The 27,207-nt window shown below is 41.6% G+C and overlaps 1 protein-coding gene across 7 annotated transcripts in view; it reads right to left on the bottom strand.

Annotated features, from left to right (window-relative positions):
• Dync1i1 (dynein cytoplasmic 1 intermediate chain 1) overlaps nt 1–27,207 on the bottom strand; it is a 303,029-nt gene that overhangs the window by 257,721 nt on the left and 18,101 nt on the right. For all 7 annotated transcript variants that reach the window (XM_052722316.1, XM_052722314.1, XM_052722313.1 and 4 more), the window contains exons 2-3: nt 11,899–12,015; nt 1,198–1,312 (exon numbers count right to left, since the gene is read on the bottom strand). In XM_052722316.1, the coding sequence (XP_052578276.1) occupies nt 1,198–1,312; nt 11,899–12,006 (223 nt within the window). In that variant the 5' untranslated portion in view covers nt 12,007–12,015. The remainder of the gene's footprint in view (nt 1–1,197; nt 1,313–11,898; nt 12,016–27,207) is intronic.

The raw sequence follows: 27,207 nt of genomic DNA, 5'->3' as shown, positions 1-27,207 counted from the left end.
TAAAAGTTTGCCAACTTCTCAGAGAAGATCTATCAGCCAAATCCCCTACAGATTACATCTTACATAATAAGAAGTTAAACAAAATCTAGCTTTATGAGGGCTTATTATAGCAGCAGAGACATGATTTTACATATCACAACTGAGACAGAATGAAATGCTTTTTAGTAGTATTTTAGTTTCATAGTTATGCATTAAATCATATTTTGCAATACTTTCAGTTGGATATATTCTTTCTCTTATTTATATTGATAGGAATAATTGCTTTTCATGGGTAATTTTTTTCTTAATTTAAATAACTATGAGAATAAAAGGAATTTTATTCTAATGTAGAAGTCAAGAAAGGAATTAAACGATGAAACATTTAAAACAGCCCTGATATTGTATTTATTCCCATTCATCATTTAAATGGTTTTGTTTTTAATGTATTGGATATTATGTAGTTTTACAGACACACTCAGATTATTTTTTTAGATGTATGGAAAATAAAGAAATAGTAATAGTTTTAAATAAATAAAACACACGAAAGACATACAAGCGAGTGGCAGAATAAGCACATGCAAGCTACCTTTAACAAATAACATAAATTATTCAGTACCCAAACCTCAGTGATAAAAGGCTTCATGGACAATCAACTAGAAATGAATGAGTTGGAGGAGGGGTGTTGCAATGGAAATGCCAACTAACAATGAAATCAAGATACACATGCCAAGTAAACTTGAACTTATAGATTAGCTGCTAATTTTAAGGTTTTCTGCAAATTTCCCACTGAACACTCTATTTTCATCATGTAAGAACTCTATGCCTATAATGTTTACAGTATTTATAACCAGATTAACATTATCTATATAGGCAAAGAGAGGTTGCAATTCAGCAGTAGAAACAGAGCAATTTGTTAATACTTAAAAATCCCAAGCTGTCTTGTATATACTCACTAATGAGTATAAATTAATCTGCTAGTGACACAAAGAGAAGTTATGAGCATATACTCAGCAACTGCTAAGAACTCTGTAAGCATCATTCCCATCTCCTTCCAGCCCTCTCAGTTCTAAAAGGTACATGCAACAAGGACAATAAGCCCCAGATTTTTTAAACATAGAAAGCAATAATAAAACTAACACTTAGAAGCACAACAATGCTGGACATGGTCTGTCTACACAAGTTCTGCTTGAGCGTAGTAATCCAAGCATGATGAAGTACCTAGAGGGGGCTCCGGCGATATGCCAATGCTTTGCAGCAAAGCTTCCGTCTCTCGGCGTTTGCGGTCCAGATCCGAGTCATCCTGAACAGGTTCTTTCTTCTGTTGCATATCTGCCTAAAAAATTTGATGCCAGCAAGGAAAGTTAGTGATGTAACTAAATGCAAGCTTTTCCTCGATGAAGTGGAAAACGCCTTGACCAAAGACCAGGCAAAGCTCTACATAGACATAACCACGTGTGGAGGAGGAAAACCACTGTAACTGCTCATTCGGTAACTGACACGGGCTCTCTCTTTTGGTCGAAGTCCTGCTCCCCACCCCCATCTCTATCATAAGGTATCAAAATTTCCTAGGCTGGTGAGATGCTTTGGCAGGTAATGGCACCTGAGGCCAAGCCTGGCTACCAAAGTTTGAGTTCTAGGACCTGTGTGGTGGAAAAGGAACCCACTTAAGCACCAGGCAGTGGTGGACCAGGCCTTTAATACCAGCCCTTGGAAGGCAGAGGCAGGCGGATCTCTGAGTTCAAGGCTCGCCTGGTCTACAGAGTGAGTTCCAGGACAGCCATGGCTACTCAGAGAAACCCTGTCTCAAAAAACAAAACAAAAAGAACTCATTTGAGAGTCATAAAAAACACATGAATACAAAATAAGTGAAATGTAATAACTAGAAATAAAACAAGAGACTTTCAGGGTTTTGGAAGGAACCGTCAAGGCAAACTTTCTGATGTGTGCTATTTTAAAAGTAAATCTTGTCTATGTTAGCCTCCTTGTTCCATCTGGGACATCGGTTCTTGACCAGCAAATCACAGTAATACTTATACTCCAGAAATAGAAATTTCTGGAAAAATCTAGCTGAAAAGCAAAAAGTAAGACTATTTATAGAAACCTGTAATTATAAAATTTACTGCTTGTATTAGTAGTAGAAGCTCATAGTGGTGAAACCTGGGCTAGAGTCAATATTAATGCAATGTAGCTTGGCAGTAAATTGTTTCAGTAGGTCTTTTTTTTTTTTTTTTTTTACTAGAATCTGATTTTCTCTGATTTTCACAGGAACCATTAACTCAAAGAAGAAAATAACCTTCTAGGGAAACATAGTGCAAACAAAACAAAATTCTACTTAGAAGTTCCTTTCAAAAATTATATCTAAAACACAAACCATGTGAAATCAGATCCTATGCCTAGTTTGTGTTTTTATGTAGGATTGTGACAAACTAAAATGGTGTCTAAAAAAGATCAAGGGTCTTGAGTGTTATCTCTCATCCATCTTGCTAGTTCTTCCTCTATACTTCTCTCCTATTCCTTACTCCATTTAACTGTTCATGGTCCATTATTCCCTTTACCCCTTTATACCACTGCATTCTGTCTCCCCTCCTTTGAAACTCCCCCACCTCCATGGCCCCTTACTAATTTCTTGACCTCTATGGGTATCCCAAATGAAACACACCTAGGCAAAGATTCCAAGCATGCAACCACTTATATTTTCTGGGTCTGAGTTACCTCACTCACAATGATTGCTTCCAACCCCATGTGTGTACCTGATGATTTCATAATTTCTTTTTCTTAACAGTAAAATCATTTTCCATTGTGTAAATGTACCTTATTTTCATTATTCATTTATCAATTGATAAGACATCTAAGATGTTTGGATTTTCTAGCTATTGTGAATAGAGTAACAAATGAACATGGATGAACAAATATCTCTGCAGTAGGATATAGAGTCTTTGGGATATATGTCCAAGAGTGGTATAGCTGCATCACATAGCAGATCTATTTCTAGCTTTCTGAGGAAGTTTCATACTGATCACACTCCTCCTTCCAAAGCTAAGAGATTCCCGAAGAAGGGGGGTGGAAAGATACATTAGTAATAAATGACTACACTGATACTGTGTTTGACAGACGCAACACAGACGCCTCACATATGAATTCATAGTGGTTATGACAGCATTCATAGATGTGGACAAGCTCAAGCAAATAAAAACACAGTATGGGGTGAGGGAGGAGGCAGGAAGTCCCAGCCCTAGCTGAGGAGCTATTGGCAGCTGATAGTTGTTAGGAGAGGAGAGAATCAGTGTTCTTTAAGGGTGTGGTGCCTGGTATATAGACCACACTCCACTGGATGACCACACACCCAAGAATATATAGGCAGCAAAAATTAGGGTTAATGGGTCTAAAAGAGGACATGTGTCTTTGAAGAGGGGTAAATATGGTAAAAAGACATTTTATAGATCTAAGATGATGAAGGGAAGTATTCTGAGTTAAATTGTAATTAAACATATTTGCCCAAAACTGAACCAAGAGAATCCTAGTGTGTATTTCACAAGCAACCTTTATAAGCCCACAGAAGTGAAGCTGTCTTGAAGCCTGTCCAGCCAACTATCCTATTAATTATCAGACTTCCCTTATTCCCCATTGGCATCGGGCATCCTGGCAGATAAGTTATCTCAATGAGTATAATTAGTTTCATATGCGTGAGGCAGAAAGAATTCAGGGCAGTTTGGCTTACCCCAGGCAATAGCCTACAATCCGATTATAAGACAAGTATGTATTTTTATGTGACTCTGGGCTCAGCATTTCTGTTCTTATTGACCTTGGCCTTAAAGTACACTTTCATTTTTGCAATCTATCTGTCATTAGGGAGAGAACTGTTATTTGGGGTCTAAATGGAGCTGAAGAGAGTCGTAGACGACTTCAGCCTTCTCATATCACTCCACACTCTTAGAAGGCAATTCTGTCTCTGTCTGTGAAGATAGGAAAATGCACATTCTTTTCCAGTGGTAATATTTAAACAACTGAAGCATATTCCAGTGTTATGGTGCACAACAAACAAAGGCAGATCTGAGAAAAAAAAGATGCAGTAGAATGGGAATCACCATCCATATTGACTTTTCATACAGGTAAAGAGAAGGATGGGAGGGAAAAGGGAGAGATGCAAGAAAATGGAATAGTTACAGGTGCTATTGAAATACAGGTTAAAAAACTAAGAAACAATTAAAATCTGACTTAGTAATGAAATGCAGAATAGCATGATATTTCAGAGATGGACTTAGCCTCAACTGGACTGACTCTCAGTTTTATTGGTAGCAACACAATTGTTCTGTTCATCACAAGGTGAACATGCCTGGATCAGTTTCTTGGGTTATAATACCTAATAAAAATGTGTTTCAAGAAAGACTTTGGCAGGCATTGTTTTATGGTCATAGAATCTTAGCTAAACGTGTCTTTCAGGTTAATTTCTCTCAGCCACAACCCATTTAGGGACCCCTTCCTTCACAACACTACTGTGAGAACAACATATGTGGAAATCTAGAAACCCAGAGCTCACAAAAGTTATTTCTGTCAACAAATGTGCATTGAAGTAAGACAGTATCCATGGAAATGAGATGGGCTGGTGGAGCCTTCACAGAGTAAATGAAAATGATCTGCCTAACCTTTCATTGGCATAGCAGACTTGACTTTCTGTCATAGTATCCTGTGTGGAAAGGTACAGCTTTGGTTTGGGGTTTGAGATTTATTCTAATTTTAAATGGTAGACATTTAAGAAAGATAGCAGAGGTCAATTTATGTGTCAAGGTGGGCAACATACACTGTACTAAAACACTATCTCCAGATTTTCACTTCTCCAGCACAGGTGTGTATGCAACTCACTGTCTGTTTTGCCTTCTTTTACAAGATTAACCTTTTACAGTCACTTATTTTGGTGTGTAGGACTTCAGAGTGGGAGTGGGCACATGCTGTGGCATGCATGTAGAGGTCAGAGGAAAGCTTGCAGGAGTCAGTTCTCTCTTTCCACCAGGTGGAATCTGGGGCTCAAACTCTGGTCATCATTCTTGGTGGCAGGTATATATACACCTGCTAAGTCATCTCACAAGCCCACCATTTTATTATTTATATATTAATGTGTGTGTGTGTGTGTGTGTGTGTGTGAGAGAGAGAGAGAGAGAGAGAGAGAGAGAGAGAGAGAGAGAGAGAGAGAGAGAGATTAGGGGTTCACCCGCACATCATACAGCTTGAGTGTAAAGGTCAGAATGCAACTTTTGGAAGAAGATTCTCTCCATTAACCTTGTTGGTTAGGGTCTTGCTTATTGTGTCTGCCATGCTGTGTACTCCAGGCTACCACATCCGGCTTTGTCAGATGGGTTCCAGAGGTTGTACTCAGGTTGTCTGGCTTGAGGGGCACATGTTTTTATCAGGTGGGTCATCCTGCCAGCTCCATTTTTGGCTTTCTTAATTCTTCTGGAACAAATCATCATGCTGGGATATACTAATGAGGATACATGTTCCTCTTGGCTTACTGAAGCTTAGGAAAGCTCTCAATGCCCAAAGCTGATCACGGGAACTTCACAGGTAGATGACCAGAGCTTATCGGAAACAAGTCAGGTATCACTTAACGCCCTATACAAAACAAGGTGTAATCTCTTCAAAGAGACTGTTACTAGTGCCCTAGTGATGAACCTTATGATTCTCCCCTGTAAGAGCTACAGGATCCTGCCATGTTTTAATGACTCACCATGGACTAATTTGGCAATACTAGTAATTTAAAAGACAACAGTTGCCTTTCCCAGAAAGTGATATTTTTGTTTGTGAGGTATAATCACAGAGAGGATAATCAAAGAAAGACAATTTGCCAGCTGAGAGCTGTCAGTCATTTTCCCAAGAAAGTTCCATATTTATTAGAGGGACAAGTGAAGATGGGCAGGAAACCTCAACCTGTCCCAGCTTCCAGCAATTCAGCATAAGGCCAAGGTCAGGCTGAAACTTCAGGGTGGCCACCATTAAGTTCACCTCACTGCACTGAAGCCAAGTTTTCATGGAATTGGGCCTGTGTCTTAAGTGGGGGCCACCCTATTTATTTTTAAATCAGATTTCAGCCATGATACCACAGCCAAGAAAGCAACTGGCATCCAAAGCAGCACAGAGTGTGTTTTACCCCTGCAGCTTTCTCAGCTGTTGGAGATGATCCACCCGGGTGGTCCTAATTCCCTCTTCACTCTAGAATCGTGGACAGTAAGCCATCCAGGGCAGCACCAAAGGGCACTTTGTTCCGTTTCAATTCTGAATCTTTTTGTTTCATTGAAAGTTTGAGCCTAAATAAAGTATACAAAAGTCAAACTTAAATTCTTCAGCCAATTTCTAACTCTAACTCTACAAACAACACAAAAGTCAGAACATCTTAATTCAGGCAGCAGTGATGGTGCCGTAGATGGGGCAGTGATGGTGCTGTAGATGGGGCAGTGATGGTGCCGTAGATGAGGCAGTGATGGTGCTGTAGATGAGGCAGTGATGGTGCCGTAGATGGGCAGTGATGGTGCTGTAGATGGGCAGTGATGGTGCTGTAGATGGGGCAGTGATGGTGCTGTAGATGAGGCAGTGATGGTGCCGTAGATGGGCAGTGATGGTGCTGTAGATGGGGCAGTGATGGTGCTGTAGATGGGCAGTGATGGTGCTGTAGATGGGGCAGTAATGGTGCCATAGATGAGGCAGTGATGGTGCTGTAGATGGGCAGTGATGGTGCCGTAGATGGGGCAGTGATGGTGCTGTAGATGGGCAGTGATGTTGCTGTAGATGGGCAGTGATGGTGCTGTAGATGGGGCAGTGATGGTGCTGTAGATGGGCAGTGATGGTGCTGTAGATGGGGCAGTGATGGTGCTGTAGATGGGCAGTGATGGTGCTGTAGATGGGCAGTGATGGTGCTGTAGATGGGCATTGCACAGCCTTTGGTTCAGAGATTCCAAAGCAATCTGCAGGACAGAACTTTAGATGATTAAAAATAATGTTGAGCCGGGCGGTGGTGGCGCACGCCTTTAATCCCAGCACTCGGGAGGCAGAGTCAGGCGGATCTCTGTGAGTTCGAGGCCAGCCTGGGCTACCAAGTGAGTTCCAGGAAAAGGCGCAAAGCTACACAGAGAAACCCTGTCTTGAAAAACCAAAAAAATAAAATAAAAAAAAAAATAAAAATAATGTTGAGATCAGTGTCTTCAGTACCTGCCCCAAACAGCTTGTGTGTTTATTTATTCTGTCTACATTCTTTTGTTGGGCAGGTACTATGTGGTAAAGTGTGTGTTAGACACAAAATAAAAAAAAAATAATATAGAGCTCTACTCTTGAAAATTCTTGTCTCTAGAGGAGTCAGAGGACAGAGACATCAGAGATAAGAACTGAAAAATGGGTGGTGTGCACAATTAATGGCCAGGTAAAGGACAGTATGACAGAAATGGATTAAACTTGCTGTCAAGAGAGGGTAGTCCATAGAGGACTGAGTAAACACAGATTGAGAATCACCAAACTAAAATGCAAAAGTTTCTGAGTTTCAACATGATTCCAGAATGCAGAATTCCATATCATGAAATTTTGTTTTGTTTTGTTTTGTTGTTTTTTGAGACAGGGTTTCTCTGTGTAGCTTTGTGCCTCTCCTGGAACTCACTTGGTAGCCCAGGCTGGCCTCGAACTCATAGAGATCCACCTGGCACTGCCTCCCGAGTGCTGGGATTAAAGGTGTGTGCCACCACCACCCGGCTTTTTCTCTTTTTGCCATACCATGAAATTTTGTTTCATGAAAAATATTATTTTAATAATTATATAAAATATATCTAGTCTATGTGTATAAGGTGTTTGTGAAACAAATTAATTTCATGCATAAATTTAGGTCTCCCAACACATTTCCAACTTGTGTACATGCAAACATTCCCAAATCTGAAAAATAAAATCCAAAGTAGGAAATTTTTTTTCTGAACCATTTCAGATAAGAGATATTAAACTATAGGCTAATTTGGCTGGAATGTGGTTTTAGAGAGAAAAAAAAAAAGTGGGGAAGAAAAGCATTCTCTTCTACTTCTCCAGACCATGATGATGCTTATAGATTGTGGGAACAGAATGTTCCCCGGGTTTTGAGTTCAAACCAGGTGTCTGGTGACAGGATCCTGCTTAAAGCTAGAGACAAAAGGAGGCTAGTCTTGTACATCGAGGCTATTTCTTCATTTGAAAAAAGATCAGAATAAATTAGTTACAGATTTCTTTCCTGTATAAAATAGTGTAGCCTCTGGGCTGGAGAAATGGCTCAGCAGATAAGATCTACTATGTTTGCACAGGGACTGAGTCTGGTTCCTAGCACCCACATCCAGTGGCTCACAAACACCTGTAACTCCAGTTCCAGGGAGAATTTTACACCTCTGGGGTCTATAGAAACTGCTCTCAAATGCACTTACACAAACATACACACACACACACACACACACACACACACACACACACACACACACACTTTTTAAAAATAAATAAACCTGTAAAAAACACTATAACCTCATGAGGGTACTTGGAAAATAAGATCCCATCCTGATCAAGGTATATGTATACATCTATCTTATAGGCCCCTTCACTCACTAGTCTCTCAGAAGCACAGTAAGAGCTGTTTCTTACTATGGTGTTTAATCTTGATTGGCATCCTGATGGGATTTATAAAAACCTAGGAGACACATTCTAGGCATGTCTATGAGAGTGTATCCAGAGAGAAAAACATATGCTGAATGTGTGTGGCACCATCCCATGATGGGTTGGTGTTCTGAGCTGAATGAAAAGGAGAACACATATGGGGTACCAGCATTCATCTCTCTCTGCTTCCCAACTGTAGACATAATGTGACCAGCTGCCTCATGCTCTGGTCACTACAACTAAAACAGCACTTGCTGACACACCTTCCCCACCTTGAAAGACTTTATCCCCTTAAATTGAGCCAAACGAAACCTTTCTTTCCTTAAATTGGCTTTGTAAGGTATTTGGTCACAGCAATAAGAAAGGTTACTATGGTTCACTGGCCCATTTCTCTATATTATCCATTGCTCTCTAGTATCTTTTGGAATTTATACAGAACTCTGTCAAGAAGACAAGTTCCCAGAGACCCTCACTAAAGATTGTTCTGTGAAGGGCAAAAGTCTGTGTGTAACCACCAGGTTTAACATTGCCTGTCTGATGGCACTGGCTGTTCAGAATAAATGGAGCCAGAACCATTTACAAAGGATATTTAAACAGGGATGTGAGGTGGCTCCATGGTGTGGTGATTTTAATAAGATGTCACTCATACTCTCAGGCTCGAATACTTGGTCCTCAGTTGATGAAACTGTTTAGGGGCACCTACGGGGTATGGTCTTGCTGAAGGAAGTGTGTCACTGGAGATGGGCTTTGAGGTTTGAAACTCCTCCACCATCCTAAGTTTACTCTCTCTGAGACATAAGCCTGTGAGCACTCAGCTTTTCCTGTTCCCATGCTTCCCCTTCCTTACCCCTTCCCTGCCATGATAGTGATGGGTTCTTTATTTATTTATTTTTTCATTTTACATATCAACCAGAGTTCCCCCTTCCTCCCTTTCTCCTGTGCTCCCTCCCCCTTCCCCACCCCCATCCACTCCTCATAGAGTGTAAGGCCTTCCTTGGGGAGCCAACACAGGTTGGCATACCAAGTTGGGGCAGGACCAAGCCCCTCCCCACTGCACAGTGATGTGTTTTTATCTCTCTGGAAATGTAAGTCCCAAATAAACCCATCTACGAGTAGGCGGACTGCTGTCTTAAGTTCAATCACTGGGACCCACATAGTGGAAAGAGTGAGTGTGCTCCACACATTTGCTGCAACACACAAGTGTTCCACTCTCATCCACTCATCAAATAAACAAATAAGTGTTTTTTGTTTGTTTGTTTTATAGATGCTTAAATGGCACAAAGGAAAGAGCTTCTTGAGGGATGCTAGAGTGTGCAGAGAGGAGATTTAAAGCCAGAGCAGACCTTAAATATAATACAGCCAATGCATCCCAAGATTGAGCCCTGATTTAGAGCTTCAGAATGGAGCTGAGTATGGATGTGTAGGACTGTGAATTGCTGTTGTGACTCTGAGCTGCCCTGTCCCTTAAGAAATGGAGAAAGGGAGTCCTTCTGCAACTTGAATTCCAGAGGTGCATGGAGGCCAGAAACATGCAGAAGCTCCTGGAAGCTCTTTTTGATATGCAGGAGGTGAGACTTTTACTTCTCAAAACGACTTGGTGTACCAGAAAAAAAGAAAGAAAGAAAGAAAGAAAGAAAGAAAGAAAGAAAGAAAGAAAGAAAGAAAGAAAGAAAGAAAGAAAAGAAAAAGAAAGCTAGCCTCCATCTGCTTGGTTGGCCTGTGATTCCCCCAAAATGTGTAAAATGAAAAAGATAGAGCAGACAGCCTAATTTGGAACCAGATTTCCTATATCACATCACAATTCACAGTAATTCTGTGAAATTCAAGTCGGATATTAGAACGTCAGTTTAAAAGGAAACCCATTATTAGCAGGGAATAGCAGGTGCTTTAAAGATACAGTAGCTGTTGACATTTGAAAGAAGGGAAACATAATCACATAATGCTTTCTTTGGGCTTCCCGTGGAAATGAATAGCCATTCCTTGTCAGTTCTCACCTCGATTTCACCCACAACCTGCATACATGACAGCAAAGATCTCTCAGGGAAAACCATTATGTAGGATAGCAAGGACAAGCATACCATCACATCAGTCACTGTGTGAGACACAAAGAGGTGGGAGAAGCCAGAAGGCTGAAATGCAACGGCAATTACTGAAAAATAATAAACATTGTAAATCTGTTATTTTCCTCTCTTAAACTTGTAGAATGAAACAGCATTTATTTAGATTATGAGGCATCAAAGCATTTTCTTTTTCCTGGGGGAGGGGGAACCAATTGCTGTGTGGGGAGCAGTCCCAGTTTCTCTTTATGTAGGCATATCACCCTGTACAAAGTTTCCTTTCTAGAAAACTATTCACAAATATCTTGCCATCTGGTTTTTGTGCATCAAATGGGCTATTTCTACACTCACAAAAAAATGGAGAATAAAAAAATACATCACTTCTCGGATTGAGATGGTAGAAGACACATGACAGGCTTTGAATTTGGGGTCAAGAGTCTTTGACCCTTAAATTTACCTGGAGAAAAGCTGCCTGACTGAAGGTCCTTGCTATTTGGACAAAAGAAATCTTTTGGTGACAGCAGAAAACCCCCTCCTGCTACAACACTTAACACCATGCTCTGTCGTATCCACCCACCTTCCTACAGGATTCCTACTTAATCAAGCTGAGGATTCTTTTTTATTGATCACAGGAAATGCATGCATGTAGGAATCACAGGAAATCCACTGTCATTGTTTTCTAAAATATTCACCCTGTTAGTTTTTGCAAAAATAGATTCTCTTCCTTCCTTCCTTCCTTCCTTTCTCCCTCCCTCCCAACCCTCCCTCCCTCCCTCCCTCCCTCCCTTCCTTCCTTCCTTCCTTTCTTCCTTCCTTCCTTTCTTTCTTTCAACACTAGCACAGGTATGAACTACATTCTAAGTTCTAGGCAGTGGGAGGGAAGGCCATCCTTAGCAATTTCATGAAGTAAAAACCAACCATTGTTGCCCAAGGAAGGCTAGGAGAACATGGTCCAGAAAGATTAAACAATATTCAACATCAAAGAGATCATGGACCACTTTCAGGGTTCTCTTCAAATCCAGGGTGAACCTGGGCGTGCAAACTTTTGAGCCATGTAGGACTCCTGACAGCACTGACCAGGGAGGGGTGACTTCCTTCTTCAGAGTGTGCGGATACACGCTCACACTTCATTCCAATTTCTCAGGGGTCCTTTTTGTCCTGCTAACTGGTTTCTCGGGCCCCAGTGACCCTTTGACCCCCTAACGCCCGGCCCCAGCCTCACCTCTTTCCTCTTCCGCTCTTCCTCCTTCCGCTTCTTCTCCTCTCTTATCTGGGCCAAGCGCTGCTTTTTGCGCTCCAGCTCAGCCTTTAGGTCGCTCTTGTCAGACATCGTTGCTTCCTTGGAGAAAAGGAGGGAGAGAACGTGAGACTCCGTAAGCAATCTTTTTGTGGTGTCCCTGCAAAATCGTTCAAAAGGGAATGCAGCTTGCAAATGTGACTTGGGGGAGGCACGGGCTGTATTATTTAGTCTGTGTTGAAGAAAAGAAAGAGCTTAGGTTTGGTCTAACTCTGTGTGATTCTTTTCCTGTTATGTATCCATAAATGACTAAAGAAATTCGATGTTGTCATCTGGGTTGAGGAAGAATAGCAATTCACTTCCAGGGGAGCAATACGCTTTCTGTACAAGCTTCTTCACAGATAAACAAAAGGAGAGAGTGAGGATCAAAAAGAAATCATCAGGACGACTCAAGTTGGGATGCTAATGGAGCAATTCATCTCCACACTGCACGAAGAAGAAAATAGTCTGTTGGGAGCCCTAGAGTGTGCCCAGCTCAGGTATCTATGGACTGGATAAACAGTCCTCCACGGAGCTTAGGAAAATTTCGTTTTGCCTAACATGACATGCGTTCTGAAATGCTAATTTTTTTCCTGTAAGCTCCTCCCAAACTGTCACACTTAATTTCGTCTGCCAAATAACTCTATTTCTATAAACTTTCATTTGCATACTGAAGGTAATGTTCCTTATTTTGGCACTGACCTCTTTCAAAGTAAAGGGTGTTGATGTACATAAGAAATAGGAGCTAACCTTTATTGAACACTTAGGAAAATGTATCCACACAAGGTTCAATTTTATATACCTCTTTAAAGAATACTTATTTCATGTGTATGATTGGTGTGCCTCCACATACATTTGTGTACCACATGCATTTTTGGGTCTACGGAGGCCAAAAGAGGCCATTGGATTCCCTAGAACTGGGGTTCCAGGTGGTTGTGAGCTATTCGGGTGCTGGGAACCCGGGTCCTCTGCAATAGCAGCAAGTGCCCTAACTGCTAAGCTATCTCTCCAGCTCCGAGGTTTAACTTTAACATTGTCATGACAATGTTCAGGATAATGGGGCCAGAAGCATTTTCAGACACAAGAGGTTGGGAGAAGACTGTTATCAGATACCAGTGATTATACACTCTTCCATCTTTCTTCCTGCAAAGGAGGAAACCCACAGGATTGAAGGCCGTGCAGGCACTATATGGTGGAACCTAAATTCAAGGGAACTTGAAGGCGATGCCCAGCAATATCAGGAACTCACAAATGAAGGGAAAATTGGGATGCGCAAACGTGGGAAAACGAGAAGCCTGGAGTGTGTGTACAAGAGAAGTGAGGAATCCAGATAAAGAAATAGAAACTTCAATTGAAGTATGTGTGTGTGTGTGTGTGTGTGTGTGTGTGTGTGTGTGTGTGTGTGTGTGTGTGTATGTGTGTGTAAGCAATGGCAAAACCTGAGAAAAAGAGAAAAAATGAGTTCTATTTGGTACAGTGGGCCAATCACAGCAGCTCATGGAAAGGCAGAGGGACAAAATAAAAAAAGGAATTTACCCAACCTATTCTTGTCCCTGCCTGTATGACAACAGGAGCAGACACTAGAAATTAGGCAAGCTGCTGGGAGACTGGTGCCAGCAACACTGATTCTGCTGCACCTGCTGAGGGGGAAGTGGACTCAGAGGCAGCAGTCCAGGCTGTGGCATGCACAGCCAAGTGATGGAGCCCTTCATGGGGCTGGGGTGGGGGGGGGTGAAAGATATGGAAGGAAAAGAGGAAAGTTCTACAACAATTTAGCTTTGAGACAGCAAAGATATTGCAAGGAGAAGACCAAAATGGAAATATCAAACAAAAACAATGCTTAGTCTGTGCACAATAACCAACAACCTTTGAGCATGCTGACATTGGGCATCAATGGACAGAATTACAGTCACACAGCTGATACATCAAAATGGAGCCCAGGGGCAGAAGCTCTGGAATAAAGCTTGAAGCCCTTCACCTGTACAGGACTTAAAACCAGAGCCACAAGTCCATACCATGTAGCCAGCCTGAGAAGGAGAGCAGAGAGGAAGTGCCCATCCAAGCGACAGCTCCAGCTGACAGCGGCGTGGTGGAGTGTGGGTCTATAGATACATTTTTCATCATTACTTCTCCTTTTATGATTGAAAGTGGACAGAATTAACAAAAGTGGAGTTTTTCAGTGAAATACTGGTGGCTAACAATGTTCAACAGCAAGATGTGAGATGCCTGGCAGGGAAAAGGAATGATGCTACTTACAAAAGCTGTCTGAGAAGCTACCTTGCTCTTAGCCCATGGGGACTAATCTATTATAATTGATGGGGTTAAAATTTTTCTTTGGTCAAAGTATAATATATAACATAATATATATAAATATGAAAATCACTGAGCAATAGCTGTGTTGTTCTAAGCTGAAAGCAAACAGGAGAAACTTCTAGAGCATTCATTTCTCCCCTTCTCTGTCTCTCCCCAACTATTTCCTATGTTTTCCCGGTCAAAATAGCCTGACACCACTTTAGCTACATATTACCACCATCTGGAACAAGCTGCATTCTAACAGCGTTCTATATTGGCTGTGACTTTTTCGTTATTAACTTTCTCCTTTGACAATTTCATACGTACATATGCACACACACACATATACATATATGCTGATGACTCTCATCTCCCATCTTCTCTTATTTCTCTCCCACCCCATGTCAACAACGCTTCCTCCTCCTGACAAATCTCTTTCTCACCTTCATGCTTTTTTCTTTGCCACTGATTTTAACTAGGGTCGTCTCTGTGACCAAGAGTTTGGAATTACCCATGGTGTCTGACGGGCTCCCTGGTATGTACACAGCTCAAGACACTGACTGTCGTTCCCTTAGAATCCATGAGTAACCAACGGTTCAACAGGGAGGGGCAGGATGCCCTAAGAGCTCATCCCCAATCCATGACTGACTATTGACAGGTTTAGTCTTGTGCAGATCACCACAGCTGCAAAGTTTAATCACAAGAGGAATTGGCTTGTCTTCTCAGTGAGGTACAGGATAAGGAGGCAGCATGAGCAGGCAGGCAGATGTTGTCTGACGATGTTAATTACTAATGTTAGCATTCTAAGCCATAGAGCTAATACTACCAAGACAACACAAAAGGCATTGAAGAGACTTAAGGAGTGCTTCAAGTTTGGAAGCTCATCTCTTTTAACTGTAGTGGAGCCGCACTGTGGAAGGACACAGCTCCAGAGGGCCTGACTACGTATTGATTTTTTTGGAACCATTCCAAACTAGACACTTAGCATTCACCCCCAGGGGAATAAAAAATCTCAATAGGATGCCTCATAAAGGGTTTGTAAAGTAGATAGTTTGGAAAATGAATGGGCTTTCACACATAGTGTGATGCCTTACATGGTGACTTAAATGCCATGTCAGTGCTGACCTCCATAGGATCTCCCAAGACGGGGGGGGGGGCGCGGGGGGGGGGGGGGCTTTTTAGTCCCACCCTCTATATCTCCCTGTTCATCAGAGCAACTTCGGGTAGGAGGGGGAACAAAACTTGAGGGATGTGAATTAAAGAACCTCTTGGCAATTATGACACTCTCAGTCCAAAAAATATAAGTCACACTAGAGCTGACCCTGTTGGTGGAGGGTGCAAGTGAGCTGACCCTGAGGTCATGAGACTAGGAGAGCTGACCCTCCTCCCCTTCATATGCCATGTTGTGGCATGGGTGAGGAAAAGATGCCCACCCCCACCCCTTGCCACCTGCTACAGGTGAGAGAGCTGGCCTTGGAGGCATGAGATCGGGGAGAGCCCCTCACTAACTGCAGCACTCAGGAGTGTAGGCCTTGCACCTCGGCTAGACAACACAGGAGAGCTGGCCCTGGTAGTGTGGGTGTGGGTGAGCTGGACCTGAGGGCACAGGAGCAGGAGAACTGAACCCACTCCTTGCTGCCTGCTGCACTGGGGGAACTAGCTGGGGCAGTGCTGGAGAGCTCACCTGGGTGGTGACGATGAGAGAAAGCTGGTGTGTGGTGGTATTGTGTTCCCCGAAATATTGTGCACCCTAAATAAACTTATCTAGGGTCAGAGACAGAACAGCCACAACATTAAACATAGAGGATAGGCAGTGGTAGCACACGCCTTTAATCCTAGCATTTGAGAGGCAGAAATCCATGTGTTCAAGGATATAGCCAAACATGGTGACTCACACCTTTAATCCCAGAAAGCTAGCCTTTAATCCCAGGGAGTAATGGCAGAAAGCAGAAAGGTATATAAGGCGTGAGGACCAGAAATGAGCAGCTTTTGACTGGTTAAGCATTCAGGCTTTCAAGCAGCAGTTCAGCTGAGAGCCATTGGGATGAGGACTCAGAGGCTTCCAGTCTGAGGAAACAGGATCAGTTGAGGAACTGGCGAGATGAGGTAGCTGTGGCTTGTTCTGCTTCTCTGATCTTCCGGCATTCACCCCAATACCTGGCTCCAGGTTTGATTTTATTAATAAGACCATTTAAGATTCATGCTACACTGGTGGGCTGACCAGCTCAGCTACCACCCAATCCCAGAAACAGAGCTATGAGTTGGCCCACCCTAATATCCACCTCATCTATGAACTGCCAGAGCATGTGAATGGGCTGGACCTGAAGCTCCAAAGCTGCAGGATCTCCATGACACAAGGCAACAACAGGATATTCAAGAGGAGTCCCAGAGAGGGTACAGCATCAATAGTATAACAGAAGTCAGAGGCCTTGAACCAGACCAATGACTCGTTGCAATGGACACATTAGTAAAGATGCGTGTACTACAGGGTATACTCTGCAACCCATCCCCACTACAGCTTCCACACCAAGATTTTGTTTGTTTGTTTTTGATTTTTGGTTTTTTTGGGGGGGCTTTCTTTTAAATTTTATTTAATTTTGGGGTGGTACAAGGGCAGAGGGCGGAAACAAAGGGGTGGGGAGATGGATGGGAATGGGATGCATGATGTGAAATCCACAAAGAATCAATAAAAAATTTAAAAAAAAATACAAGTCAGCGCCACCTCTGTTAACTATTGCTCTCTTCACACACATGAAAAGTTGCGGTTTTTTTGTTTTTTGTTTTTTTTTTTTTCTCTTATAGAGGTCAGGAAGACAGACCCTGCATATCTCCGAGGACAGGCTTTTCCCCATCTATCATAGACTATTCTCCCACCCATTATCCCGTTCAGGACTTGCTTCCAGTGGACTTAGGGTCAGTTGCAGCTGAACTTCACTCAATTCTACCCCTTCTGGGATCAATCAATGCACCCTCCCCTTCCGCCGTGCCTTCTCTGATCTCCACAGCAGAGTTCCGTCATCTCATGTTCTCTTGCATTAGTCTCTTGTGCTGTGCTCTTCACTGTGTCCATTGCCAAACTCGCCCTTCCCGTGTTCCTCCTCATCCTCCCGAATCTATCTCCCACCCCAAACTCTTCCAGTGTCGGCATAATGGAACACACACAGGCCTATCTCACCTTTTCTGTTTCTTCATCTACCTAATGACACTGACCCCAAAACAGACAATTCAAGGTTCAACTCATCTACCCCATTTCCTCTGGATTCCAAACACCAATCACCACCCAGGCTGTCGTTTTTCAGGTCCCAACAGTCTCTAATGCCTTTTTCGTTCCCTGGTTTGTTCTTCAGCTCCTCTTCACATCCACTCTCCCCAGCCTCGGACTGTTTTTTGCCATTTTGGCTTCTGTTTGTCTATGGTCACAGCAAACTGCCGTGCTTTTGATCTCAATTAATGTAAGTAAAGAGCCCACAACAGTGTCTGACAGATATTAAACACTCCCAGTACTTAATTTCTTTTCTGCCAATACTCCTTCATCTCCTCCACAGTGCTGGATAGTTTACGTCAACTTGACACAAACTAAAGTCATTTGAGAGGAGGGAGCCTCAATTAAGAAATGCCTCCATGAGATCAAGCAGTAGACAAGCTTGAGGATTTTCTTAGTTAGTGGTGGATGGGGGGGGGGTGCAAGCCCATTGTGGGTGGTGCTATCCCTGGGCAGGTCCTGGGTCCTATAAGAAGGTGAGATAAGCAAGGTATGTTGAGCAAGCCAGTAAGCAGCATCCCTCCAGGGCCTCTGCATCAGCTCCTGCCTCCAGGTTTCTGCCCTGTTTGAGTTCCTGTTCTGACTTTCTTTGATGATGAACAATGATGTGGAAGTGTAAGCCAAATACACCCTTTCCTCACCAAGTTGCTTTTTGTCATTGTATTTCATCACAGCAACAGTTCCTCAAACTAAGACATCTACTTTGCTTTATTTCTATTATTATTATTATCAGTTACTAGTAGTATTGATTTTCATGCCAATCCTATTCCACATCACCAGTTCCACTCTAATTCATCATTCAGAGCTCCCAACAATTAGAAAGTGTTGCTAGGGGAATAGGCTACACATTGGAGGTATAGCACATTACTGAATCAGTCAGTATCAGAAGGCCAGAATCCAGGAAAGTCTATCTATGTGCCTGAAAGTCTAAGTCACTTCAGAGGGAATAGAAGGCCTCTACCTATGAGAGACTACTAAGTGAGGTAAAAACAAAGGGTGTGAGAGGGGTGACACAAAGGAAAAGCTACTTTAAAAATGAAATGCATTGGATGCAATCATTTAGTTAATTCTGTGAACGTAGGGATTACAGGAGAAGCTGGACAGACATCCTACTCTGTACTACCCATTTGCCCCCAAGGAGCATGAGTTTCAACAGAGGACAGACTAGGAAAAATGGAATTGAGAGAATGAGAAAGTGAAAGGAAAAGGTGGAGCCTGAGGGAGGGAGGGAGTACAGTTACAGTCATGACTCCTTCCAGCTTCCCTGGCGGCTCCCGCACAGTTCTCAAGTCCATCCACATCCACGCGGAAACGAAAACCTTCAGCTTGTCTCGACTCCAAGAATCAGACCCAGCCCCCTTGAGTTCCCAGTTGTTGATGACCCCATACTCCAGTCTTCATTAGAGCCAAGCGTCTGCAGGAGAAGCCACGGGGTTAGCTCTGTTTACACAGCTGCTCAGTAACAGCCCCTCCTAAGGCTGGGCTTTTGAACAATACGGATCTCTATTTCCTTTGGTTGTCTAGGTTGGCAGCAGCTGGAGATTCCATTTCTAGTGCTGGCATACATGAATGCATTTTTAAGCTTAAGGTTGGAATTCTATAAGGTTTAAGTCACTGCCTAGCTGTTGCCAAAGGCACTGAAAAATACACAGCCCTAAGTTCTCTTTTCCTGTCTGAAATCAGTTGCTCTCATCAGGCCTCTACTACCAGTTATTGGACTTTCCATCTGCCACCAGGAATGTGTAAGAAATCTGATAATTCACAGACTAGTCTCACCTGCCTGGTTCCTCATGAAGTACAGCTCCTTCCACTTGGAAAGGAAACCAAGAGTGGATACAAACCACAAACGTTAACGCATTTTCACAGCTACATCTCACAGTTAAAAAAAATGCAGACATCTCAGTTAGGAGTGGGCTGACAAAAGGTTTACAGAGGACATTCGGTACTTTTGTAGTTGTAGCACTAGATATGGATCTCAGAGCCCCGTACATGCTTGCACAAGTGCTCTATCATGGAGCTAAATGCACAGCTCTGCTTTCTAAAACTGTGCACACGCACATGCATATATGGAGGCCAGAGAAGCTCTGTGGTCATTCCTTAAGTACTATCCACCTTTTCTCAGAGACAGGGTCTATCTGCTAGTCTGGAATTCACCAAGTATGCTAGGCTGGCTAGCCAGGGAGACCAAGGGATCCGCCTGTCTCTACTGCTTGAGCTCTGGGATTAAAAACACATGCCTCCATGCCCAGTCCTTGGTGGTGGTGTATTTTTTTTAGTGTGGATTCAGGAAATTGAACTCAGGTCCTCAAGGCAGGCACTTTATCACCTGAGCTACCTTTTGAGCCTATTTTTTAGATTTTTATAGCCATCAGAAGACTAGGAAGATACTAATGATATTTATTGCGTAATAGGACAGTAGTCAGGCCTAGTTATACTGTACAAAAGAAGCTCTCAAACATTCTCTGCACCTGCTTATACTCCCCTTATAAAGTGGTCCTATAAATTATCACGTACCTTAAATGGCTTTTGCTTATATGGGTCATATCTATTAACATAAACCATGTTAAGCACTAAAGCTAATACAATTTAAATATTCTTAATAATGAATTTTAGAACAACACACAACATAGTTACTTAAAAATGTTGTCTTCTAAGACAAAAAAATAGTAGAGTGTGACATTTTTACATTTTTACATATCTTTTAAAAAGCTAAACAGAAATTAGCTCGATTCTCGTGGTTGCTTCTGTGCAGTTTGTTGTGATGTGCTATTTTAGTTGAAGTAGATGAAGACAATCTGGCCTCACATAGATATGCAGCCTGAGAAAGGAAGTTTCCAATAGTCTCCTCAGGTAATTCCAGGCTTCCTTGGATTTGACATCAAAAGTCAACAAGTAGCACGCTTCCTTGAAGGGCAGCTGCAATTTGTGTATCAATTACATCAATCAATGAACTTTTGGTTCATTGAACTTCTGTTACATTAAAGTCTACTCATCTATCTTGCATGTTGAATGAATCTTTTAGCAATGTATGTTTTTCTAATGCCATATAATGGTTATTTGCTAAAAAAAAATCAATAATTAGAAAATATTGAACTTTGCAAACTCCCCGAACTGTTGGCGTATTTCATTACATAATATCCAAAAATTAAACTGAAGACTGTTACTATCAATGTCTTCATAAAGCTCTCCAGGTATTGTAAAACTCTCAAGTTCATGGTGGGGTGGCAGCTAAAAGCTCTCCTTGATTTTATTTTGTGCTTAATAGCTCAAATTTTATCGTTAGTAAAAATTTATGGACAGCTGTGCTCTCATAAAGACAAGCTCAGATCCTGATCTTGAGAGATATCTCATAACACCCAAAGCCTTGCATGTGCCATGTATCTGTATTCCCTATGCCAGGCAAGACTGTTAATATCAGGCAAGAGTGTTACCACCTAGCTCCATCCCCAGCCCCTAAAGGGTGTCTTGCTGCTTAGCTGGGGTAGGCAAGTGGGAAATTTTTCATATTTAATTCTGTGGGAACTTTTCCTCAAGGGCCTGATCTTCTCGTTCTTCACACCATGTTCTAAGCTCACTAATTTTTTCCCCACTATTTCTAAATTATTTTACTTTGCTAAGCTCTTGAAACCCCAAATTCATAGTCTTTCAGCTGCTGTCTCAAAGAAAAACAAATAGTATTTATGAAAACAAGGGTCAACATTTTGAACTCACAGTTCAAACAACTACAACAAGGCTTTTTCTTAAGACAACCACTAAATGTTGGTAGGCAACAGCAAAGTTGTACATTTTCTTTGCCACACAAAGTGAAAGTTTAGGAATGTTAGTATTTGTGTTGCTCATGAAGGACAATCTTAAGCACACTTGGGCTTCTTTTTAAGCTATGATTATGTAGTAATAGATTTGCTACCATCACTAGTGATGCAATACCCCTACCCTGGGTTATACTTAGGCACAAGCAATTAAACCCAAGATTTTTTTATATTCTCCCTGCAAATATCAACACAATGAAAAATGACAGATGATATCTTAGTGTTATGAAAATAGTGTTGACACTTAACATACTAAGTGTGTGTTGGAGCCTGAAAAGATCCCCAAGCTGCACTCTTTCTTAACCTCATTCTAGTAATATGTAGTTGATTCTAAAACTTGCAGAAACATTGACTTAGCAAAATGCCATTATTTAAGACATAACCCTGGAGAACAAATTTGAGCTTGTTCTTTTAAGGGAAAGACTAAGTGAAAGACACAGTCATGAAATCAGCAAGCATAGAAATACAGATTGGATACAGGAATTCTACAACAGAAAACAGTTTAGAAATACCAGGAAGATTTATGACCTCTGACATACAACATGAAGAATAATAGGGAGAGAGGATAAAGCCTTGAGAAAGATTTCCCAAAGACTCGCATGTGAAAGATGTCTCACTTGCTACCCAGCCAAGAGGTAAAGAATATGAACCAAGAAACCTTTTCAGGGACAAGATGTAGCTCCATGGTAGAGCTCTTGCCTTCTTGAGCAGGTCCTGGGTTCTACTCTGAATACCTAAAGAAAGATTTTTTTCTATGTCCCCATTCTTGCCCATTTCCCACCTTCCCCCAATGTGCATGGGTACATGTACGTATGCGCGCGCGCATGTGCGCGCGCGCGCACACACACACACACACACACACACACACACACACACACACACACACACTTCAAGCCAAGGAAAACTCTTCTTAAAAGGCCTTTGGAGAGGACACTATTTGGTCTTTCTGTTTACTCTTTCTATCACTCTTTATCACCTCCTCGTGGCAGAACATGTGAATTGCAATGAAAGCCTTTGCCTGTAAAATTTGTAGGTGCATCATCAAAAACAATATTGAGTGGTCTTCAGAACTCCATGAGTTTTATCTACCTAGGGAGAATCTAGTTTCTTGAATGACAACTACTAGAGTAAAACTATCTCATCTCAACATATACACAGAATTTCAAACATCTATATTGAGTTTCTATATGCCTCTCAATTTTATATATACTAAATTTTTAACTAAAAAAATGAGGCGATATTTTCAAAGTAAGCCTTTCTTTGTTCATGATGAATTTCTGAGGTATGTTATGATTGTCATGTCTGTGTACTGTCACTAGTCCCCCTTTATTTGCTTCCTGATTCTCAACAGCCAAATTGCCTCCTTAAGCTGAAATCTGAGCACTGGAAATTGCACTGCATTAAACAGGAGCGACTCAAGCACTCAGCATAGAGGCCCATTATTCTAGAGAGTAAAATCAATCCGTAGGGAATCTGTCCTCATCTAGTTAACAGAGTCGGAATGAGAGCTCTTAAATCTTAAAGGACTCCAAAGCCCTTGTTATCTTTGCCAAAAAGTTGAAAAATCTCTGTTTTATTTCTGACCCCTACAGTGCATTTCATTAACTTAGAGATTCTACGTGATTCCCTTTGAAAAGGGAATTGTTCCTCAATTAAGAGAATCAGCCATTCATATCTTAGAGTACCTCCCCTCAGGAAATGCTCAGATGATATCAAGAGTCCTTAGAAAATGAGAATTTCAAGTATAATCTTTGAATGCATACAAAACCAGAGATCGAACAGTTTGGACAACTATAGAGAAGTATTGTAGAATTGTATCTATTAAAATTAGGGCAGAAAAAGAACAAGAAAATGGAATCACAAGTAAGAACATGGGAGCCCTCTAGAGAATATCAAAAGGAAATTCAGCAGGAAAATGGACTTTGCAAAAGGAGTCTTGAGTCAAAACATCTGGAAAGGCTGAGTCAACTGCCTTGGTCAGGTATTCGGCCAGGTAACCAAATCAACAAGACAGGTACTTCGCATAATATGAAAATATATCTCTCTGGTCCTAAAGATGTTCATCAGTATAGACAGAAGAAATGTCCAATCTAAGTGCTCTCAAGAAGCACATGGTAAGAGGCAACTTCTCCACAAACCATGATGTAAGCTGCATTTGGAACTGGCATGTTAGCTCCTCAGCATCATACTGGACCTTCAGTAGGCATACAAAATGCACATACCAAGTAGATTAAAGGAGGCTCTTGTCTATTGACTTCTATGTTGTTATCTTTCATGGATCAGCTGATACCACTAGCTAAAAGCCTACCCACCACAAGTAAACACAAACTTTTACACATCCATGCTTCTCTTTGTGTGTACAACGAAACATTTCATGTCATCTGCTAGCCTTGGATAAGACTAACCATGGCTCTCACAGACTTTTCAGAGCCCTCTAACCCTCAGATTCTCCACCTTGTTTCTAGTTCATTGCTGGGAATTTCCTTGCACTTCCCTGCTTCTGTTTGGCCAGGTGGTTGTGGTTATAAGGTCTATGGTGAGGGACTTCTTCCTTCAAGCAGTCTTAACCAAGTACCACTCTATGAATCTTCTTACACAATGTTGCCATCTCTAAGTTTTCTGCTTTTCTTCTTCAGCTCCCAAATCCTCAAACTCACAGTACACCACAGACATGTTTCAACAGTCGTCCAAAGTTTACTATGTCAAATTTGCAATCTTGCCATCCCTTATCCAGATCTATTCACATTACTCAATGGTAGTCCCCAACACTGCTCATCTGGCAGTCCCTACACTCCATTCACCTTGTATTTTCTTCTTACTAAACACTGTTCCTTATTATATACCCTCCACAGTGGGTGGGTGACCTTCTGGTCACCCAAATCAGAAGAATAAACTTCCCCCATTATAGCATTCCTATGACATGTACCCAAGCTCCATGTTATTGTGCATAAAGCCCTCTTTTTCCCCATCAACTTCCTAGTCCTTGTTTTGACATCGCATACTAAATCATTCCATGCCATTCTAACCTGGTAAATTTCATAAATGCTCTTCTTATTGCTCATTACCTGATAACTCCAGTTCATCTTTGCATCTCAACTCAGTCAGACACCCCAGAAGGTGTTTATAGGCCATAAAATATAGGAGAGGAAAAATATCCTTTCCTTCTGTCTATCTTAGATTCATTGTCTGGGAACCTTATAACAAACAACAGACTAATAAGAGAAAATTATAGTCTTATTTATATAAGTTTTACATGGCATAGGAGACTTCTGCCCTCCTATGGGGATGAAGACGTAAGTAAATAGTTAAACCTGTGTTTTTAATACAGATTTGATGAAGAATTAGGAGTCGCAGCCAGGGCTGGTAAGATGACTCAGCTGGTAAGGGAGCTTGCTGCCAAACCTGACAACGAGAGTTCTAGAACCAGAGGCTGGAAGGATTCATCTGACTCCCCCTACCCCCCCCACTAAACAAACAAATACATAAACACATAAGTGTAATTAATATTTTTTTGGAAAGTAGTATAACCAAAGGGCAATAAACTAGGGAAGCCTCCCAAGACTCAGTCCTCAGATTCTGCTCTGCATCCTTGGTGAGAAAAAAGGATGTGCCTTTCTTCTGTGTATAGGTAGGGGCACTGCTTTAGAGAAGGCCACCTTCTCACCCAAGCTATTTCTCAAATTTCACTAGTTAATGCCATGATCTGTGGGACAATATCCTGAACCATGTCACAAACATGGGCCAAGCACCGCCCACCTGTGCCCTTGACATCCTGTGCAGCATGCAATGGAGGCATGTGCGATCATGATACTGAGATTCTGTTGGTGTGATTTCCCCGTCCCGTTACACTTACAGCTCCCCATGCCAGGACCACAGCTAAGTCAGCGTAGTGATGTACCTGCAGCACCAAGTAGTGAGCTCAGCAAACATCTCTTGCTATACAACCACTACATAGGAATGGAGTGCTTTCACGATTTTACTAAGATGCTAGAATCTTCCTGTCATCCAGAAATTTCACCAGTGTGTTATGCTTTGTAAAGACCAAATCCAAAGAAATTCCCTGGTTACGTTAAAAAAAAAAATCTTTATTTCCACAATGAAGGAAATTCCTTTCCTCACCCACCAGCACCAATGTGCAACAAACACCCACTCCTACCATCACTTTACCTATTAGACTATCTTTTTTTAAACTACTGTCATTATAGGTCCATTGATACATTTTTTTCCTGCCTGCTTTACATTTTTAATCTCTATTTCCCGACTCCAAATGGGCTAGTTAGCAAAATCCATTCAACTGGTAATTAACAGCCTCTATTGTTTAATCACAAGTAATAAATTCAGCAGTCTAGGATTTATTGCCCCAAATGCTTTAGAATAAATCAAACTGAAGGCTAGTCTTTCTTTTTAAGACTGTAAAAATAATCTGTGCATCAGAGCAGTTTTCTCTGTTGCACATAGATATGTTTTCTCTGAGTTGCTAAGATGACAAATAAATATATCTAAAAATAAGTGACTTTCAAGCAACCTGGGGGTCAATCTTTAATGTAACTGCTAACAAGCAAATCTTTAGATATCACCCGCTTTAGCTGTGCTGTGACTAGGATTCCTCAGCCTGCTGTTATTATACACAGGCTATATTTTTCTGTGAAGAGAATTAAACCTGCCTACCATGGTCTTCTCTCCTGGTATAGAATGTGGGCAAATTAACTTGCCAGTATCCTTGTATCTTATAAGTGAGAACAAATTTAAACAATCACAATAGAGGAAATCATCCCAAGAGCCATTAGAAAATGAGAAGAGACATGTTTCATGTTTTAAAATGCAGGAAAGATAGAATTTCCTACTCTAAGTGAGCAACATGTATGCTTATAAAAAGTCAAATTCTTTTAATCTTCTAAAAGTAGAAGATATCTCAACATCTTAATACAATAGGCCCCCTAAGCCAACCATAGAATACTTAGGGTTTTACAATTAAGTCCATAAAATTGCAAGGACCACCAAACTCCACAAAACATATGATAAAGACAGAAACAGAGATATAAGAGGACTGTGTAGAGTTTGTCCAAAGTGAACAACTTTGGCATTAAATTTGATTCTTCACAGATGCTTAAGGACCATGTGTGTCTATGGTTCTATTTTTCTTTGTCCTTTGACCCACTCTCGTGGTCTTGGCATTTAATTGGGTTGTTCTCCTTCCTTTATATTGTTTCTTTGTTATAGTCATTCATTTCACATCAGCAGTTTTCCTCCTAGTGTTTGATCTATGGGCGATTAAGAATGAGACAGCTAAGAACAACACCGGGCTACCAAGAACTCCATAAATCAATACAATCTGTGATGACTCATTTGTCCATAGAGGGAATGGGCCAAAGCTTCCCAGAGTAGGCGGATTTGACCATTGCAAAAGAAGTAAGGCACAAGAAAGCCTAGGGGAGTGTGCCTCCCAAGTAGAGGACAAAGTATGGACAAAGGTGGGGAGGCAGGGGGAATGATCGGTCTTGAGGGTAAGTAATTTGATGTGGACAGAACATTAAGAACAAAAGAAATGGTGGGAGATATGAGGATGGTAATGCAACCCAAGGTTAGACCCTGAGGTTGAGTTATGCACCACTCTAGTTTGTACAGAAATTAAAGGTAACCTGAAGGGGGGGCGTCTTTCAACACTAAACCCAGGTAAGTGGTCACCCCTCAGTGAAAGATCAGTTATGCTGTGTTCTAAAAGAACCTGTAGCTCTCTACAGGTAGGAGGGGAACAGAAGAATGTCACCAAGTACAACCCTGGATATTTACTTCTACCATAAACTGTGTACTACACCATCCTTTTAAAACAGGGATTCCAGTTCATTGCTGAGTTTTGAAATCATGTTATTGGTCATAGGCACACATTTTGGT

This window comes from Peromyscus californicus, unplaced genomic scaffold (assembly GCF_007827085.1).
Source record: "Peromyscus californicus insignis strain IS unplaced genomic scaffold, ASM782708v3 Scaffold_6__1_contigs__length_162567912, whole genome shotgun sequence".
NCBI classification, from domain to species: domain Eukaryota; kingdom Metazoa; phylum Chordata; class Mammalia; order Rodentia; family Cricetidae; genus Peromyscus; species Peromyscus californicus.
The sequence above is the reverse complement of the archived record's forward strand: the minus strand, read 5'-3'. Positions and strand labels throughout refer to the sequence as shown.